The sequence below is a fragment of the Panthera uncia genome (genome assembly GCF_023721935.1).
Source record: "Panthera uncia isolate 11264 chromosome C1 unlocalized genomic scaffold, Puncia_PCG_1.0 HiC_scaffold_4, whole genome shotgun sequence".
Classification (NCBI taxonomy): Eukaryota; Metazoa; Chordata; class Mammalia; order Carnivora; family Felidae; genus Panthera; species Panthera uncia.
The window spans coordinates 100,925,644-100,944,423 of NW_026057585.1; the positions used below are offsets into that span (position 1 = coordinate 100,925,644).

Here is an 18,780-nt window from a genome sequence, read left to right on the forward strand (position 1 = left end):
AGGGGGCAGGAGGGGAGGGGGAGGAGTGGCAGGGAGGAGTGAGAACAGGGAATAGGGGAGGAGGGAGGAGGGGAAAGGAGGAGGGAGGGGGTGGGGGGAGGAGCGAGAGGAGGAGGGAAGGAGAGAAGACGAATGGGGAAGAGAAGGAGGGTTAAGAGGCTGCTGGTGGCACCCTGGGCAGCATCAGCAGTGAGGGGAAGCTTAGGATCAGGCCCCTGGGGACAAGTGCACTGATATGGGGCAAGGTCTCGTTCTAGGCCCTAAGGATGGGGCAGGGAAGAGTATCCGGGAGGATACTCTTGACCCTTTTCCTCCCAGAGCTCACACTTGGTTGGGGGCAGCAGAGAACTGGATGAACCCCGGGGAAAGGGAAAGCAAGATCAGAGGACCGGCAGGGGTCTAGATGGTGGAGGTCAGGGAAGGCACGGGAATGAGGTTCCTGAGAAGAGGTAGCTGGGGGGAATAGGAGGAGGGAAGGGGATGTGGCTAGAGAGACAGGGGCCATGCTGAGAGAGGTGTGTGGAGGCCTGGGGAGTGGGGAGGTCCCCACAACTCCGTGACTGAAACCAGGCTTGGCTGCCTCCTCCCTACCTGTTTGCTGTCTTTCTGCTTCCTCGCTCCCAGCTTCCAGGGACAGAAAACACTGCCATCATCCTTTGCTAGGGACTAGGGACTAGGGACATGGGACTCACGAGCGCTAGACCCAGGAGAAGCCTGGGCACCGTGAGGCAGCTGGCCACCCCATCCTTACCTGTTCTGTGGTTCTGTCCCTCACATCCGCATCCAGCCCATCCTCGCTGAGCTCCTGGTGCTGGCTGGAGGGAGATGAAATTGACGAAATAATTGTGAGCTATTTAATTAAGGTGCCCAGTGGGGGGTTTGATACACTGTACATTGTGAGGACCCCCACTGAGTTAAATGACACATCCGGCCCCTCCCTCTTCCCTCACGGTTGCTGCAGTTACACAGGGGGACCTTGCTTTATTTATTTATTTATTTATTAATTTATTATTAAATGTTTGTTTATTTTTGAGAGAGAGAGATAGAGAGCTTGAGCAGGGGAGGGGCAGAGAGAGAGGGAGACACAGAATCCGAAGCAGGTTCCACGCTCCAAGCTGCAGAGCCCAACCTGGGGCTCGAACACACAGACTGAGAGATCATGACCTGAGCTGAAGTCAGACACTTAACTGGCTCAGCCACCCAGGTGCCCCATGGGGGGCCTAGTTTTAAAACCCATGTCATGAAAGGTGCCTGGGTGGCTCAGTCGGTTGAGCATCTACCTCTTGATTTTGGTTCAGGTCATGTGGGATCGAGCCCCATGTTGGGCTCTGTGCTGACAGTGTGGAGCCTGCTTAGGATTCTCTCTCTCTGTCCCTCCCCCATTCCTGCTTTTGCACCCTTGCGCGCTCTCTCTCTCTCTCTCAAGTAAACTTAAAAAAAAAAAAAACCTATGTGGGGTGAGGGCAACATTGAGAAGACAGTTTATTACTGTTCCTAAGAGGCGGGGTATGCCAGGCCACATAGGGCCATGCGGGGTGGCACCAGGGTGTCATGGGGTCTGTCAGGAGGCGGAGCAGCCGGGGGGACCATAGCCAAGAGTCTTCACCTTGGCTTTCATGGGAGGGAAGGCACAAGGCAGGGTGAGCACTTGACCAGGTTTAGGATTGGCGGGTGTGAATCATTTCAGAGGCCTCGTGGAGGCTAGGAGCCAGATAGGGGACCAGGTGGGAGTCTGGACTCTGGATTGGCCGGTTTGCATATCAGAGACGTTCTGGAAGGCAAGTCATTTACTCTGTGTAGGAGTTAGCTGGTCCTGGGGGTGGGGTGGGGGGCGGTCAGTCTCCTGTGGTGAGGCCCCAGGTGCCAGAGCACCAAGAACACAGTGTCAGAAAAACTAGTTAACACAGTTGAGTATGGTTGGTGCAGGCTCTCCAGGGTCACTGAGAACCCCGGCTCTCCTCTGCCCCAGGGCCTTTGGTTTGCTGCTCCTTCTGCCTGGTGTCTCCCCTCCCCTTAGTTCTCAGCTCAAACATCGTCTTTCCTGACCTCCCCTGGCCATCCTGTTAAAATGCACACCCACCGTCTCCCCCACTCTTACTGTTCTTTACATGAGCCCTGTTCCCTGTTGTCTCACTAGTGCCTGGGACAGTGCCTGGCACAGAGTAGGTGCTTAATGAATGTTTGACGAATGAATGAGTGAATGAATGAATGAATGAAAACCATTTCTTGGTTCCAGGGCAGACGATAAGAGCACAAAGGAGAGCCTCACTGTAGGTTGTGTGGCTCTGGGAAGATGGCTTGTGTTTACAGTCCCTGGGTGTTTTCGTCTGTGTTGGCAGCCATGACTTCTCAGTCCTCAAAGATCTGCTTTTCCTTTGCTAATACCACCCCAGAATAATTCTGACAAGTTGAGGATTTAGAGTTTGTGATTATATCAAGAAGGACTCATTTGTTTGCAAATAATGACAACCCCATTCAAAACAGCTTAAGTTAGAGAGAGCTCACACAACAGACAAATCCATAGTTAGGACAAACTTCAGGTGTGGCTTGATCTAGGGTCTCAAGTGCCATAACCTGGGCTTGTTCTCTCTCGGGCCCGTGTGGTGTCAGGTGCCTGTGTCTCTTCAGCCGTGGCCTCTTGTGTCTCATTGGCACCGGGTGAGTCTTTTGCCCGTGTTGTCTGTACCTTGGGACTTTAGTGCTTGGATTGGCCAGGGGAGGGCCCAGCCCTTTGACGCATAACCCCCCACCCCCACCCCAAGAGCACTAGCCACGGGAGAGGCAGTTCCCCCAGAGGATATTGACCCCTAAAACCGGTGGATTCTGAGTGCCCCAGTTCTCCCAGGCTGGCCGGTCAGCACGTGGGGCATGGCTCGTGACGTCGGGAAGCCTTCAGGGCCGGCACCTTCTGTCTCGCAGGGAGTGCTGGAGGTGCTCTCGGAGGTGGGCTGCTGTCTGCGCGTGTCCCTCTTTGATGTCAGCTACCGACACTTTTTCGGGAGGACGTGGAAGACCGCCGTGAGGCCCGTGGAGCAGCTCTCCAGGCAGCCGTCCAGGATCGTCTTCGACGAGGTGGGCCTTGTCGGCGGGCGGGGCTGCTCTGGGGCCAAGCACACGCCCTGTGCATCTCAGACCCGAGGCACACGGCCGCAAAGCTGGTCTTAGCCCTGGGGCACTCCATTTCCAGACCCAACCGGTGCGGGAGCCATGTGTCCCGGGCAGACGAGAGCGTGTGGCTCTGGTCCAAGCAGTGGGGCGGGGGACACTCGCGGGTCTTGTCACCTTCAAGGAACCCTGGAGTTCGTGGAGCAAAGTTAGGAGATTATCGGTCTCACTGACTCCCCCGTTTTCTCTCACCCTCCTTGTCCCCCTTCTTCTTTCAGTTTGGTTTCCTTCTTTGTCTTCAAGACGGGTGTTTGAGACTTAGCAGGAGGGAAGGCGACTTACCCAGGTGGCAGGGGGCAGAGCCTGGACTGGGACCCATGCCTTCTGTGTCCACACTGGGTGCTTGCGTTGGCACTGCTGCTAACGTCACTGGCCCCTGCCCCGCGGGCCGGTGGTTTCTGGCTTTGTCCGGCTGCCCCCAATACAAGCATGTATTCAGGCCTTGGGCTGGGTGCCGGGGGTGAGGGTGGACGGCACGGTCACGGAGCTCACCGCGCAGAAGGGGGGTGACGCGCAGAAGCAGGTAACAGAGTCATTGTAAGTTGCGGTGAGCTTCCAAAGGAGGCCGGTACGCTGCTGTCCCGGGGGGACGGGGAGACCTCTGCGGGGAGGGGAAGAAGGAGGGGCTCCTCTGAGTGAACGTTGAAGCCGACGCTGCAGGCAGAGCAGGGTCACACACGCACCAGCTTCCCGATGCGGCCCGTCTGCTTGATTGGGCTCCTGTGGGGACGTCACAGGTGTGGAGAGGGCCGGTGCCCTGTTGACTTGATCCTTCTCGGGTGTCGAGCGGGGCTCAGGGGAGCCTGGTGCAGTAGCCGTAGTGCAGTGAATGGTGAAGCTGGCAGTGACCACAGCCGTCCTGGGAGGCGTCACCTCATGTGACCACAGCCCGAGTGCCCCTTTGCTGCTGGGGACCGTCCCGGCTCAGTCCTGAAGCTGCGAGGGGCCGGCTGAGCACGCCGCTCCCTGCATTTGGCTGCCACCCAGGGTTCGGGCTGTGGTCGGGGCGCGGATCCATCCGCTGGAGCCCTGCCTTCCCAGGGTAGGAGGGCGCTCGTTGCCCCCAGAGGTCAGGAAGGTTAAATGAGGCCTTGGGAAAGCATGTGTCCTGGGGACGAAAGATGTGTCTGATATTCAGGTTGTCACACAGCCTATGCAAATGCTACTGAAGAGTCTGGCTGGCTGCATCGTATGTGAGCCACGTGTGGGTCTGTGGACAACTCCTTATAGGGCTGTGTCAGCATGGGCGATGAATGGCCTTCTCGCCCCTGACACGGCTGGAAGAGGTTCGCCAGGAGCAGCGTGGCCCTGGGGTCGTGGATCACCTGGCCGGGCTCAGCCTCCGCTGCCTTCGGGGGTGGCCTTCGAGGGCCAGGCTGCTCGGATTTCTCTTTGTCGTGTGTCCGGTCAGGCCCACGGAAGCCTGGTTTGTGACATGACCACAGCGAATGATGGAGGTGTGGACGTGAATGAGGAATGGTGGACGTGGGAGTTCACCGTGGGCTGGGCCGTGGGCGGGCCTTGGCTCACAGCACGTTATGTGATTCCGTCCCCCCAGCCCTCCTCCAGAGGACGGTGTCATATGTCCCTCCTTACAGTCATCAGCAGGTCAGGAGGCCGGGAGTGCCCGCTCCCAGGCCCCTCGTGTCACTGGGTGGAGGTGAGCCCTGAAATCAGCGTCTGAGTGCTTTGCAGTCGTGGGTTGGGAACGAGTCCCTCTCCCATGTCCTCCCCTTGGCACCCGTGTCCCTGACCAGTGCCGAGTGGTGGGACTTCCCTGTAGCGGCGGGGTCACGTCCCCCAGGCCACGCTCTGCCCAGAGTGGCTCGGCCATGGTGGCCTACGGAACTGGCCACACCGTGGAAAACAGCCTCCGGAACTGCCCTGCTCCTGCTGGACCTGTCCAGGCTCAGCACTGCTTCCCCCAGAGGCCTCTGCTGCCACACCGGCCGTGGGATGCGTCAGATGTCACCCGGTCCTGGGCCCTCCACGTCTGCTCAGCCTCCCTCGCTGTTTGTCTCCTGCTGAGTCGGCCATGCGGCGGGGGACGGTGCGTTAGTGAGGACACAGTGTTTAAAGTTTCTGGAAAATTCTGCACCCTCCAGTCTTGCAGTTGCTGAAGTGGAGCATGCAGCAGGGCCAGTGGGTGAGCAGAGGGTTTTTGGGGCGCGGTGATGCCAGAAGAGTTGCTCAGGAAGCGGCTGCTGTCCAGCTGCTATGCCCAAGGCGAGCAGCAGAGGCCAGTGGCGCCCCAGGAACCGGCCGGCCTGCTGCGCCCTTGAGCACAGTCCTCCCGGCCCAGCACTTCCTCTCTGATTCTGATGATCAGAATACGGAAAAATCAGCTCCTTTCGAGTTAGTTAAGGAAAGAATACCCCATGTGGAGTGTGTGTGCGTGCGTGTGCGTGTATACGTGTTTCCATGCACGCGAGCCATGGAAATGGGGAGCACTCCTGTGGTGGCACCCACAGACAGGAGGGTCTGCCCTTGCTGCCCACGCACCTCTGGAAACAAGTACAACTTGCCCTTTTTAGAGGGGATTCGGAAATTTGGCGAAGATCTTTTTCTGGTTTTATTAATTGCTTGTGTTTTCTGGTTTTACCGGTCGGCAGTGGCGTGGGGAGATCTGATTGGAGGTGGGCAGGCCGCCAGTAGCAGGCCCCCATCCTTGGAATCACCATGGCCGTCCAGTCTAAATGTGGATTAATGAGCAAAGCCCGTGTGCTCAGGGTTTTTACTGAGTTGTCAGTGTCATATGGGTCCCGACTTTATTGCTTGGCAAATAACGTCTTGGAGAAAGACCTTGAAGAAAGAAGTCTTGCCTTGAACCTGAGCTGGTATTTCCGTGAGTGATGAATTCCTCAGGCTCAGCCTCCCCCCTCAGGCTTGCCTGCCTCCCCCGCTGAGGCTCAGCCTCCCCCCTCAGGCTTGCCTGCCTCCCCCGCTGAGGCTCAGCCTCCTGAACTCAGGCTCGGCCACCCGGGCGCTGCCTGGTGGAGGCTCTTAGCTCAGAGACCAGAGTTCTGTGCTGTCCTTTGAGACCCTCCTGGTGCAGAGGAATCACCTTTCACTTCCGCTGAGATGGTTAATAATTTGTTCCACCTCTCAAAAAGTGTCTTCTGAAAAATAATCTGGGAAGCCAAAGTACCGTGCGGTTTCTGCATTTTCCTTCTGAGACGTATGTCGTTCTCCTTTAAACTCTCCCCCTAACAAAGCACACGCAGGCTTTCAGTGACAGTGTCCTGTTTCCTTCTCCTCATATATTTTTTAAGTTATTTATTTCGAGAGAGAGCTGGAGAGCTGCAGGGAGAGTAAGAGAGAGAGAATCCCAAGCAGGTGCCACACTGTCAGCACGGAGCCTGATGCGGGGCTCGATCCCGTGAACCGTGAGATCGTGACCTGAGCCGAGATCAAGGGTCGGACGCTTAACTGATCGAGCCACCCAGGTGTCTCTCCTCCTCCTTGTGTTTTATGGGAGTGACCAGACAGGACCGCCACCACGCAGACCGGGCTGGCTGCCTCCAGGGCTCCCCTCAGCCCCTGGTGTTGCTACAGGGGTAGGTACACCAGCGGCCTGAGCTCGAGGTACAGCTAGTGGGGTGGCCTCTGCTACCATGCCAGTGTCACGAGAATCCACTCTCAAATGGTCCTGATTCGTCAGGCGGTGACAGCCATGTGATTTCCTCTTTAAAAGTGGACACTCTAGGGGTGCCTGAAGTGTTCAACTTCAGCTCAGGTCATGATCTCCCGGTCTGTGGGTTCTGGCCCGGTGTCAGGCTCTGTGCTGACAGCTCGGAGCCCGGAGCCTGCTTCGGATTCTGTGTCTCCCTCTCTCTCTGCCCCTCCCCTGCTCGTGCTCTGTCTCTCTCTGTCTTTCAAAAATGAATAAATGTTAAAAAAAATTAAAAAGTGGACACTCTGGCCCTGGGCGTGGGGGTGGTATAAGGGGGGGTGCAGGCTCTCACTTAGTCCTGGGGGGCTTTAGGCCAGGCACCTGGACTCTTGGCTCCGAATTCCCTCGTGTGTGCCTGAGAGAGAACGGTGTGCATCTCGTAAGGCTGCGGGGGTGCCAAATACGTTCTCGAGCACGCAGCCGGTGAGCAGCGGGCACTCCTCCATACACGCTTGGCGCCAGGCCCTGTCCAGGAGCCGCACAGACCACGATGGAGAAGACCGTGTGTCCCCACGCCGGCCGGGGTTGACGCTTACGTTGTCCCTCTGGAGCAGGGCCTCTCAGCCTGGGCGGGCTGACCCCTGGGGCTGGCCCTGTTGTGTGTTGTGTGCTGTGGGTGATGGCGGGCTCTGCCCTGGGTGCACAGAAGCCTCTGACTTTGGAGCTGGAGACTTTGCGTTTCCCAGAGGAGAGTTTTGTGTCACAGAGTCCCCGGGTTTGGGGCACTCGGGCTCATGGTGGGAAGTGCACAGGAAACCATCTGAGCCTCGAGTGGGAGGCCGCAGGAAGTGTTGGTAAGCCATCTGCCTTCCTGAAGATTCTCTGTTAAAGGTTTGTTGGAAAAGAATTGCTCGAAGACACCGTTGCCATCTCTGCTCCTCTCTTCCCTGGCCTTGCCGCCCAGCCTTCCGCTTGCGACTGAAGCGAGCAGGTCGAGTGGCAGTGCAGTTGGGGACGCGTGGCCGCGGCCTCTCCATCACGGCGCGTCATCAGACGCCCCATTTCAGTTCTGTCATGTGGGTGAGAAATGAGGACCTGGCCCCTGGGCAAAATGGTGTCCATGTTTTGGAAGATGAAGGCGTGAAGACAGGAGCATTTTCATGATTTATTAACCTGTTTACCCCATCAGGGAGGAATCCTGTCAAGTGTAGATGAGTGGGGATGTTACTGGAGTGAACGAGAGCCCCCCTCTTCAGTCCCGAGAGTTCTTCTCTTGCAGGTAATTTGATGGGCTTGACTCAAACTTTTAATCACGCGGTTTTAGTTGATGCACAGGATTTTCCTCTCGCAGCCTGCCTCGTGGTGTTAATTAGACATCCTTACACTGAAGGGCTTATTTGCAGTTTTGGCTCAGCTGAGTGCTGGCGGGAGTGCTGGCGGAGTCCAGTCGCGTGCTGCAAGGTGAGAATGGCACCTCGGTACCGGGTGGGCCGGGCTGGCCCCGCTTTGCCCTCCTGGGGAGGGTCCCCGCAAGGCGACCAGAGTATTAAAGCTTGTTAGAAAACGAAAATCAGGGGCCGTGGGGGTTCAGTTGGTTAAGCATCCGACTCTGGATTTCTGCTCGGGTCACCATCTCGTGGATTGTGAGTCTGAGCTCTGTGTTGGCTCTGTGCTGATGGTGTGGAGGCTGCTTGGGATTCTCTCTCCCTCTCTCTGCCCCTCCCCTGCTTGAGTGTTCTCTCTCTCTCTCTCTCAAAATAAATAACTAAGCTAAAAAAAAAAAACACCAACAAACCCCAAAAACCAAAAATCAGCTGTGTAAATTTGACAATCTCATTGGCTGTATTCACGACTCATGAATGGGGCGGCATCCCATCCGGCAAATAGAAAGGAGCTCCGGGGAGCTGGACAGAGTGCGGGGCTTTCATAGAACAGGGTGGGAAAAAGTCATTTCTGCAGAGAGAACATTGTTCTCGGGTGAGGTCCCCTTCCTGTGGGGGGAAGGCAGGGGTCAATCAGGCGGTCTGTGTCACCAGCACCGACCAGGGAGTCCCAGATTGCCGGGTTAAAGGTTACATGCCCGAGAGGTGGAGACCACACTAGGTCAGGCGTGGCCTTGTTTGCTGACCGGGGCTCGGCACAGGCGACCCTGGGGCCTGTTGTGTTCTTTCTGAGAAGCTCCACGGCTGCCTTGTGCTCTTACCCCTGGGAGCCTTTTTACTTCCACAGGCTTCTGGTGGGTTCTGCACTGGGTATGTGTTTTATACCTGCCGAGGCTAGCCTTACCTTTGAGCTCTGAACTTGGGGGTGGGGTCGTGTCTTCAGGTTCCTTAGAGATTCTTCAGCACGGTGCTCTCCCCACACTGAAGGCTCCGTAAATGACATTTGGAAAAGAGCACGCGCCCTTCACGGTCAGTAGTGACAGGGTAACACCCTTCAGGCCTCGGGTCACGGTCGGCATGCTGTGCTCCCGGCAGCCGACGCTCCTGGTTGAAGGTGGGGTCTTTGGGGACAGACAGCAACGGGGCTCTGCTGTCGTCGTTTCCGGTCTCAAATCATCGTCTTGGGGGGCAGATGGCAGGGAAGGGCCGCGGCCCTAAATTCGAACTTGGACCTGCTGAACAGCTGGTGCTACTGCTCCAGGCAGAGCAGTGTCAGGGTGACCTCCGAGTGGGGGACCTTCGTGGCTTTGCATCGGAGCATCTGTTTCGCTGCCGAAAGGAGAAGCGGGCGGTGTTGCTAACACGGACGTACCCAGGTATTGATAGGACAGGCGAGATGGTGACAAACCGACGCTGCGGCCGGCCGTTCAAAAACAGTTCTTGAGTCTCGGAAACAGAAACATAATTCTCTCTTGGTCCCACCACCTGTCAGCTGTGAGTGGCCATTATTTCATCATTTTGCCATAAAAGATAATAGAATAACGATTTATATCTCATGGCTGATGTTTTAATGTGTCTCTCTGTTATTCTGGGCTGACAGTCTGTGATTACAGGAAACGTTTTCTCGGTGACACCCTGGTAATGACTCATTAATGGGGGATTAGTCCACGGTTAAATCACATTGAAGCTGCCCAGCGTGGCCTTGCCTTACCGCTCCCTGGCTGGGGTGGGGGGGTCTATGTGTGCAAGGGGGTGACCTCTCACCCGTCACTCTCCCCCAGTGCGGACGCAGTTCCGGGGACGCTCCCAGTGCAGAGCCACAGCTCAGCACCTCTGTCTAGGTTTGACCTGCGAAGCCCGGCCACGATCCTGTCCGCATCCTCGGTGCCTACGCCGTTTATTAGCTTTAAACAGAGGTGACTGCGCTGGGCTCACCAAATAAAAGAACCACAGAGCCCACAGAGCGGAGGCGCGTTCTCTTCTGTGTCAACGGAGAACGCCACCGGGCAGCCAGGCGGAGAGGCAGGTGGCTCTGACTCCCCTCTGTTGTCTTTCCCTTAAGGCCACCACCAGGACGACCCCCAGGATGGGCAGGGCGGGGTGGGACAGGGCCCAGCTGGGGCTCCGATTGCATAGGATGGAGCGGAAAGGTGACAGGTGGGAAACCTTTTAGGAGCCACCTGAATACCGTCTACTTGGCTTAGGTCCAAAAACAGTCTTGTAAGAAAAGGCTGTCGAGGTGATTTTTGTCGTAAAAAGATGTTAGTTGGGCTCTGAACTGGGGATGATTACATAGCATCTCAAGAAATCTAAGGATCCTGCTTAGTTGAAACAGTTGGTTTGGTGGAACTTCGTAACGGCTGCACAGAAAACGGACTAGGGTCGACGTTGGCAAGCTGGGTTGAAGTTTCAGGCGGTGAGTGTTCTGTGGGACGGGTCGGCAGGCATGTGTGTTTGCAGTGACTGGTTCCCACGAGGAGACGGGGGCGTGAAGTCGCTCCTGCCTTCCTTTAGGTGCAGGGCCTGCGGCACGTTCCGTGGATGGGAGTGGATGGGAGTGGATGGGAGTGGATGGGAGCTCCTGGAACAGAACAGCTTCGTTCGTTCCCGTCCGAATGAAAAGCCGTGATGCCAGCTTCCGACTCCGACGGAGCTATTCTGCTCCAGGGCCCTAGAAGGAGGTGTGTCCCAGGAGGAGACACGTTTGCGGCATTTTAGGACCTGCAGGACAGTCCATCACCTACGTTCTGGTTTCTGTTTTGCAGTCCTTGTATTTTCACACGTCCTTAAACCACCCTAACATCGTGGCTGTGGTCGAAGTGGTCACCGAGGGCAGGAGGCCGGATGGCTCCCTCCAGGCTTTGTCATGTGGGTTCGGAATTCTTCGGATCTTCGGCAACAAGCTGGAGTCTCCTACCTCAGCCTCCCAGGACAAGCGGTATCTGCCTCGTTTTCTTTATCCTGGGGATTTTCCAGCCTCACTCTGGGGAGAGTTAACCGCTCATCATCTCCCACACAGAAAGCTTTCCCTTTGTCCACTTGTGTTGTGGTCTGTTCCCAACGGTGTGTACTGTGGGAGGTTTTTGCTTTGGAGTAGCTGGGTTTGCCATTTCTGAGTAAGCCGGGGAGTTGTCCTTTAGATGGGGGTGGGGCCGGCTCTGGCCCTGGGCGTGGGGGTGGTATAAGGCGGGTGCAGGCTCTCACTTAGTCCTGGCGGGCTTTAGGCCAGGCACCTGGACTCTTGGCTCCGAATTCCCTCGTGTGTGCCCGAGAGAGAACGGTGTGCATCTCGTAAGGCTGCGGGGGTGCCAAATACGTTCTCGAGCACGCAGCCGGTGAGCAGCGGGCACTCCTCCATACACGCTTGGCTCCAGGCCCTGTCCAGGAGCCGCACAGGCCACGATGGAGAAGACCGTGTGTCCCCACACCGGCCGGGGTTGACGCTTAATGTTGTCCCTCTGGAGCAGGGCCTCTCAGCCTGGGCGGACTGACGCCTGGGGCTGGATAAGTCTTTGCTGGGGGGCATCCTATGTGCTGCAGGATCTCTGAGAACATCCCTGGCCTTACCCACTAGATGCCAGAAACCTCCCAGCCTCATCCCCCCACTTGTGACCGTTGGAAATATCTGTGGACGCTACCAAATATCAGGCAGTCTCACCCCTGGTTGAGAACCAGTGGTCTGGATACACAACCATGGCACTTCCTCAGAAGTTGTCTTTGCTGGGACATTTCAGAACGTTATAAATTTCCCTGGTGTAGTTTTCTAGCACCTGGGTGCGTGGGGGCGGGCTGTCCGTGTGCTGGAAGTGTGTGGCCAGGGGCACGGGGGGTGTGGGGGGCGCCAGGGGCGTGGGTGGCACGGGGGGGCTGCTGCTTCGCTTGGCCATCTCTCTTCTTTGTGGAAGGTGTGATTGTCTGGTGTGTAGAAAGCTCTAGTAGGTGTGGGGCGGTTGGTGAGTTGCGTGCTTTCCTTCCGAGACGTGTGGCTGACGTCTGGTGACTGGAAGCAAGACGCGGAGAGTTGATGTGCACCCCCTGGACGTGTCTTGCAGGTTGAAGCTGTACCATGGCACCCCCCGAGCCCTCCTGCACCCGCTTCTCCACGACCCCGTAGAACGTAAGCGACGAGGCGTGGCCCGGCCTGGCCCGCGGTGTTGCCGCGGAAGGTCCTGCCGTCCTCAGCAGCACTGGTTCACCCTGTAACTCTGAGTGCTCTCTGCCCTCAGTCCATCTTGGGATCTTTCTCCATGTAAACCTATCAGCTTAGCGGCTTTGTTTAGTGAATTAGGGCAAAACTTCTCACGGGCCTGGAGTTTGGACACAACTGAAGGAACTCTAACGTGCCAGCCTGAGAGGAGGGCATTGCTTCCTGCGGACGTCCCTGGGACAGCAGCCCCGGAGCCTCCTGGCCGCTGGGGCGGCAGCCTTGCCCACCAGACGGGGTAGTTGCTGTCGGTCACTGGCCACGTGGGCACCAGAGACCTTTCGCCGTGAGGCCCGCTGGTTCGTCTCGGCACGGCACGGCCTTCCAGCTGTGCCTGACCGCAGAGGAGTGTCCTGCGGGGCCTCCCGCCGTCCCCCACGAGGTCCAGCAGCCGTGTGGAGGATGGACAGATGGATGGGGGCGCCTGGCAGAACATCTCTGAGGCCCAGGGTGGGGGTGTGGAGGGGTCAGGTGGTCAGAGGTGGATCCGTTTGGGAGGATGGCTTTTCTTGTCTTAGACTTGTTGCCGGATTCTGTGACAGGGACTTTGAGCCTGCCCCGTGGCCTGAGTTAAAAATCGAACCAATCCCACACCTTCCACTGCCCATTGAATTTGGTGAAAATTTCATTACAGAGGAGCAATCAGTCCAAAACTTTATTTTAGTTTTTAAAGTATTCAAAAACACTTTTTTAATGTTTATTTATCTTTGAGACAGAGACAGACAGAGCGTGAGTGGGGAGGGGCAGAGAGAGAGGGAGACACAGAATCCGAAGCAGGCTGCAGGCTGTGAACTGTCAGCCCAGAACCTGACACGGGGCTGGAACTCATGGAATGGGAGATCGTGACCTGAACCGAAGTTGGATGCTTAACCGACTGAGCCACCCAGGCGACCTAAGATATTTTTTTTAAAGTTTACTTATTTTAGAGAGAGGGTGAGAGAGACAGAGCTCATGTACATCCATGCGTGTGAACGAGCAGGGGAGGGGCAGAGAGAGAGAATCCCAAGCAGCCTCTGGTGTCAGTGCAGAGCCCGACTCGGGGCTCTAACTCGCAAGGAACCCTGAGATCATGATGTGAGCTGAAATCAAGAGTTGGACGCCTAACCAGCTGAGCCACCCAGGTGCTCCTGAAACTTAATTTTATTGATAGAAATTGACTTTTAGGTTATTTCTTAATTGAGTCTAATCATTACTTTGCTGGCATTTTGTGTCCTGGAGCATCCTTAGGATCAGGACTTTTTTTTTTTTTTAATTTAATTTTAAGTAGGCTCCATGCCCAATGGCGGGGCTCGAATCATGATCCTGAGACCAAGAGTCACATGCTCCATCGACTGAGCCAGCCGGGCACCCCAGGATCAGGACCTTTAGACAGATGTGCACAGCCAGCGGCTTGTCCTGGGGCAGCAGTGGAAGGTTGTGTGCTGGGAGCTGAGAGCATGAGGGTCACCTTCTCGTGGGCATTTCCCGAAATGTACAGATTTCTTGCTCGAATGGGCAACACGTTCACATGATTGAGAATTAAAACAGCATAAAAAAGTTTAAAAAGGTCCAGTGAGGCCTTCCCCCGCTGCTCTGCTCCCTCCCTTGCACCCCTGGGTGTCTCTAGGACCCTCGTGTGGGACAGAGGCAAGAACGCATTTCTGGGCTCTCATTTTTGCCTCCTCTTTTCCCCTTGACAGTTTACCTTAGTGAAGTCTTCCTGTTGGTCCCTGGAGTGCCCCCCATTCTTCCTACGGCCGTGTGCTGTCGTTGAGGTCACGTTCCGTGCTTTACTTTGTGGTCCTGCGAGCCAACCTTGGGGGACCCAGGGGACAGAGTTTGGGAACATTGCTGGTGTGGACAGCTGCCGTTTTGCACGCGTGCCCGCACAGCTGGGGGTTGAACTCCCGGAAGCCGGGGTGCTGGGTCTGAGGACTAGTTTGTAACATTTCTCCTGATTTCCCTCCATGGAGGCCCGGCCAGCGTCTTTCCAACCAGCCATACGGAGAGTGCCTTTCAGGGCATCTAAATCTTAAAGTAGGCAGCAGACCCTGTGTCTGTGGTGGTTAGGTATTAAATATATAGTTTTCGTTCATTTCGTTTTCTAACGAATGCAGTAGGTCATATTTAGCTCATTTCTTATGAAATCGTGTAGCACGTTGTAGTAGGTGCTTAGGCTCCTGTCAGTGGAAGAAATCAAGTCCCAGCAAGACTTTTTTGGGGGGCTGTGTAGAGGGCCTGTCTCTGGTCCGTCTCAACTCCAGGGCCCTGTGGTTCTGGGCACCGCCCTTCCTTGAACCTCAGTTTCTGTTGATGATGTTCCCTCCATCTTCCCGAGCTCTGTGTCTGAACCCTTTTTTTTTTTTTTTAATTTTTTTTTTTTAACGCTTATTTATTTTTGAGACAGAGAGAGACAGAGCATGAACGGGGGAGGGGCAGAGAGAGAGAGAGACACAGAATCGGAAGCAGGCTCCAGGCTCTGAGCCATCAGCCCAGAACCCGACGCGGGGCTCGAACTCACGGACTGCGAGATCGTGACCTGAGCTGAAGTCGGACGCTTAACCGACTGAACCACCCAGGCGCCCCTCCGAACCCTTCTTTAGCCGTCTCTTCCTCCAGGATGCTCTCCCTCTTCACTTTCCCTGGTCCGCTATCTGCTGTCCACACCTACCTGGGGTTCAGTCCCGTTCTCCCTTGTGCTGTGGGTATCGCGGTGTTTGTGTCTTGGTCTGTCCTTGAGGGCTGGGCTCTATCTCAGAGGCTGCTGCTCCCAGGTCCCAGTCCTGCTGCTCCGTGGGCTCGATGATGCAGGTGCTGAGTGGGAAGGGAGGCAGGCTGGGGCCCAGGCTGCCTTCTAGACCCCTGGTGATAATGGGGACCGGGCGGTTTCTGGACTTCATGACTCGGGGCGGGGGGAGGGGTGAGCAGGAGGGAATTTGTTGTGTTGCATTAAAAACGAGTATCTGGAAGGGCGCCTGAGTGGCCCAGTCGGTTAAGCGTCCAACTTCCGCTCAGGTCATGATCTCAAGGTTCGTAAGTTCGAGCCCCACATCGGGCTCTCTGCTGTCAGCACAGAGCCCGCTTCTGATCCTCTGACCCCCTTTTCTGCCTGCTTGTGGCATGCATGGTCTTTCTCAGAAATAAACAAACATTTAAAAAAAAAAATAAAAAGCAGGTATGTGTGTTTGTAGTTTCACCAGAGAGTTCTTAAGGATCAATTCTTTTTGCTTTTTAGGCTGAACAGAGCATTTCCCCTGCCTTGGTGGAAAAATGCGTTTCCTGCTTGCGGTGTTTCTTTCTTAGATGCTCAGTTTATCGACTGGTTTGACCCAAAGGGCCTTTGGTCACAGCTGTCACATGGGTGTTTTCTCCCCCAGAAAACAAGCATATGACCCTCATGGAGAGCTGCAGCCTGCAGTACATGCTGAGGCCACACCCGCTCCTGGAGCCCGTGTTCCATCTTCTTCCCGAGAACCTTCTGGTGTCTGGTCTGCAGCACATTCCTGGCCTCCTTCCCGCTCACGGAGAAAAGGGTAAGGGCTGCTCGTCTCTCTCCATTTGGTGTGTCTGTATTATTGACGGCTGATGGCTAGACCTCATAGGAATTGGGCTCTACAGAGGGGTCTGGGTGTGGCTAGGCACCCTCAGCAAGAGGCCTGGTAGAGGTGGTGGTGGGAGAGGGAAGGGGGGAGGGAGGGAGGGGGAGGTGGTGATGTGGGGCGAGGGGGAAGGACGGGGGCGGGAGGGAGAGAGGGGAGGGGAAGGAGGGGATGAGAGGGAGGAGGAGGGAGGGGCAATGCCCTGTCTGCCTGTCATCCCTTCTGAGCAGTGTCTCGTGTCCCTCAAATCACTTCTGTTTTCTTTCCTGGGGAAATGCTTTCGTAAGACAGATAGTTCACATCTTTATGACCAAGGTCAGGAAAACCACTTGCTAGATCTCTCGGCCTTCCTGGACGCCCCTGTCCGTGGCTCGATTATTAATTACTTTTAAATTGTGGTGAAATAGACACGACACAGAATTTACTATTCTGACCCTCTTCAAGTGTGCAGTTCGGTAGCGTTAAGCGCATTCTCGTGGTTGTGCAGCTGCCACCACCACCATCCACATCCAGAACCTTCTCATCGGCCCAACCTGAAGCCCTGTCCCCACTAAATACACACTCCCCATATCCCCTCCCCCAGCCCCTGGCCACCACCGTTCTTTCTGTCCCTGAATTTGACTCCTCTAAGGTCTTCCTAGAAGTGGAATCATCAGGATTCCACTTCTGTGACCAGCTTATTTCGCTTGGCATCGTGTCCTCAAGGGTCATCGTGTTGAATCACACTTTGGGATTTCCTTCCCTTTTTAAGGCTGAATAATATTCCATTGCACAGATGGACTACATTGTGTTCGTCCATTTACCTTTGGACGGACACCTGGGTCGTTCCGCCTTTTGGCTGTTGTGCCTAATGCTGTTATGAACGTGGTGTGCAGTGGGTTGGTAATCTTTGAACACTGAAATCCACGTGGAAGCCTCAGGACTCCGTCTTGGCGTGATTTAGAAGTAGGTTCTCCAGCGGTGGATTTGGGACAACCCCTTCATGCCTCGGAGATCACTGCAGGGATGTGCTCTGCTCTGGGGTCCCGCTGATGGGCCTTGACCTGGGCCTCATGCTCCTTCTGGGTACTTCCAGGGGCTTTTAGTCTGGCTGCGTGAGGAATGCAGGAGAAGGGACCACCCCAGTTCTTTCCCGCCCGCACGGCGGAACCTCTTGTCCTGGGTGGTCTGGCTCCTTGTTCTGGCCCAGGGAGAGCAGGATGGGGCATGAGTGTGAGTTGGGATGTGCCGAGTTTTGACTTAGAACAGTGACTCTCAAGAACCCAAAGAAAAGGTGTAGTTCAGCTCCAGTATGAGAATGTTTCCAGTAACGGTGTCCCTGCACGTGGCTTGGTGTTCTGGTCCGTGCTGGGATGCAGACGTTGTTATCTGAGTTCATGAGTTTCTTGGATGGGTCCGTGGGGGTCATCTCATCACGAGGTCACTGTTTTTCCTAAGAAGAGATAACGATGCGTGAAAAATGATAAATTAACTATGAACAGAAGCAAGTCCTAGGACTGGTCCCGGCTTTGGGTCTGCCGTGGCTCACTGAGCTTCAACCCCCCACCCCCCACCCCCCAGCCCCATATGGGAAGTCTTACCGCCCTCTGTAATCCTCTTGTGTCCCTCGAGAGGGAGGAGGGGACAGACAGGGAGACAGAGAAAATGCCACAGGGTCTCTGCTGTCGAGATTGAAAGCAATGTGACAACCCGCGTCCGGCTCGGAGACCTTGGCCCCGTCGGTCACAGAGGGCCCTGTAAGTGCCGCTGTGCTGTGTGCTGATGTCAGGAACCTAGGTGCACACCTGCCGTAGAGTCCCTTATGTAAGTCTTACCCGACCTGGGGTTCTGGGAAAGCAGCCTTTCGTTGGGGCCTGAGGCGGCCCCATCACTTTGTGACTCGCCAGCGGGTGTCAGCAGAGCTGCAGGGAAAGCCTGGCAATACCTACAGCTCGTCGGGGGCCTGCTGGCAAGAGGGCAGCTCCGACGGTCCCGGGTCTGTTCTCAGTATCTCGTGGCAGTCGGAGGGGTCGGGGGGCCACTATAGAGTCCTCCCAGGTCATGTCTTCTGAAGGGATCTGAACCCCAGTGGCTTCCCATTTGCCCCCTTCGTGTGGGCAGCCAGCTGGTCACTGGGGCACTTACCGGATGCAGGCGGTGCCTGTGAAATTGCAAAACTGATGACAGTTTAGGTTGTTGTTTTCTTAAAAGTTTATTTGAGAGAGAGAGAGAGCGCTTGTACACAAGCGAGTGAGGGAGGGACAGAGAGAGGGAGAGAGAGAGTCCTAAGCAGTCTCCACGTTGTCAGCGCAGAGCCCAATCTCGAGCCACAGGGCTCGATCTCATGACCCTGAGGCCATGACCTGACCCGAGATCGAGAGTCCGATGCTTACCCAACTGAGCCCCCCGGGCGCCTCTGTGTCATATTTAAAAACCAATGACCAGGATGGGGTGCCTGGGTGGCTCAGTCGGTGGAGCGTCCCAACTTCGGCTCAGGTCACGATCTCCCGGTCTGTGAGTTCGAGCCCCGCGTCGGGCTCTGTGCTGACAGCTCGGAGCCTGGAGCCTGCTTCGGATTCTGTCTCTCTCTCTCTCTGCCCCTCCCCTGCTCATGCTCTGTCTCTCTCTATCTCTGTCAAAAATAAATAAACATTAAAAAAATTAAAAAAAAAATAAATAAAAAATAAAAACCAATGACCAGGGACTGTGGAGTGGAGCCTGAATATGCTTGGGTGGGCAGGCAGGCAGGCAGGCACATTCCCCCTTCTCGGGGAGAAAGGACCAGAAAGCGGCTTCTCACCAAGGCCCCCGGTGACCACCTGAGACTCTGAGAAAGGAAACCCGTTGTGCTCAGCCTTC

General features: G+C 55.9%; 1 protein-coding gene across 1 annotated transcript in view; it reads left to right on the plus strand.

Moving 5' to 3' along the window:
- NPHP4 (nephrocystin 4) overlaps positions 1-18,780 on the plus strand; it is a 109,718-nt gene that overhangs the window by 13,519 nt on the left and 77,419 nt on the right. Inside the window, exons 4-7 of the mRNA XM_049618928.1 lie at positions 2,920-3,072; positions 10,926-11,098; positions 12,213-12,277; positions 15,721-15,876. Coding sequence (XP_049474885.1) covers positions 2,920-3,072; positions 10,926-11,098; positions 12,213-12,277; positions 15,721-15,876 — 547 coding nt within the window. The remainder of the gene's footprint in view (positions 1-2,919; positions 3,073-10,925; positions 11,099-12,212; positions 12,278-15,720; positions 15,877-18,780) is intronic.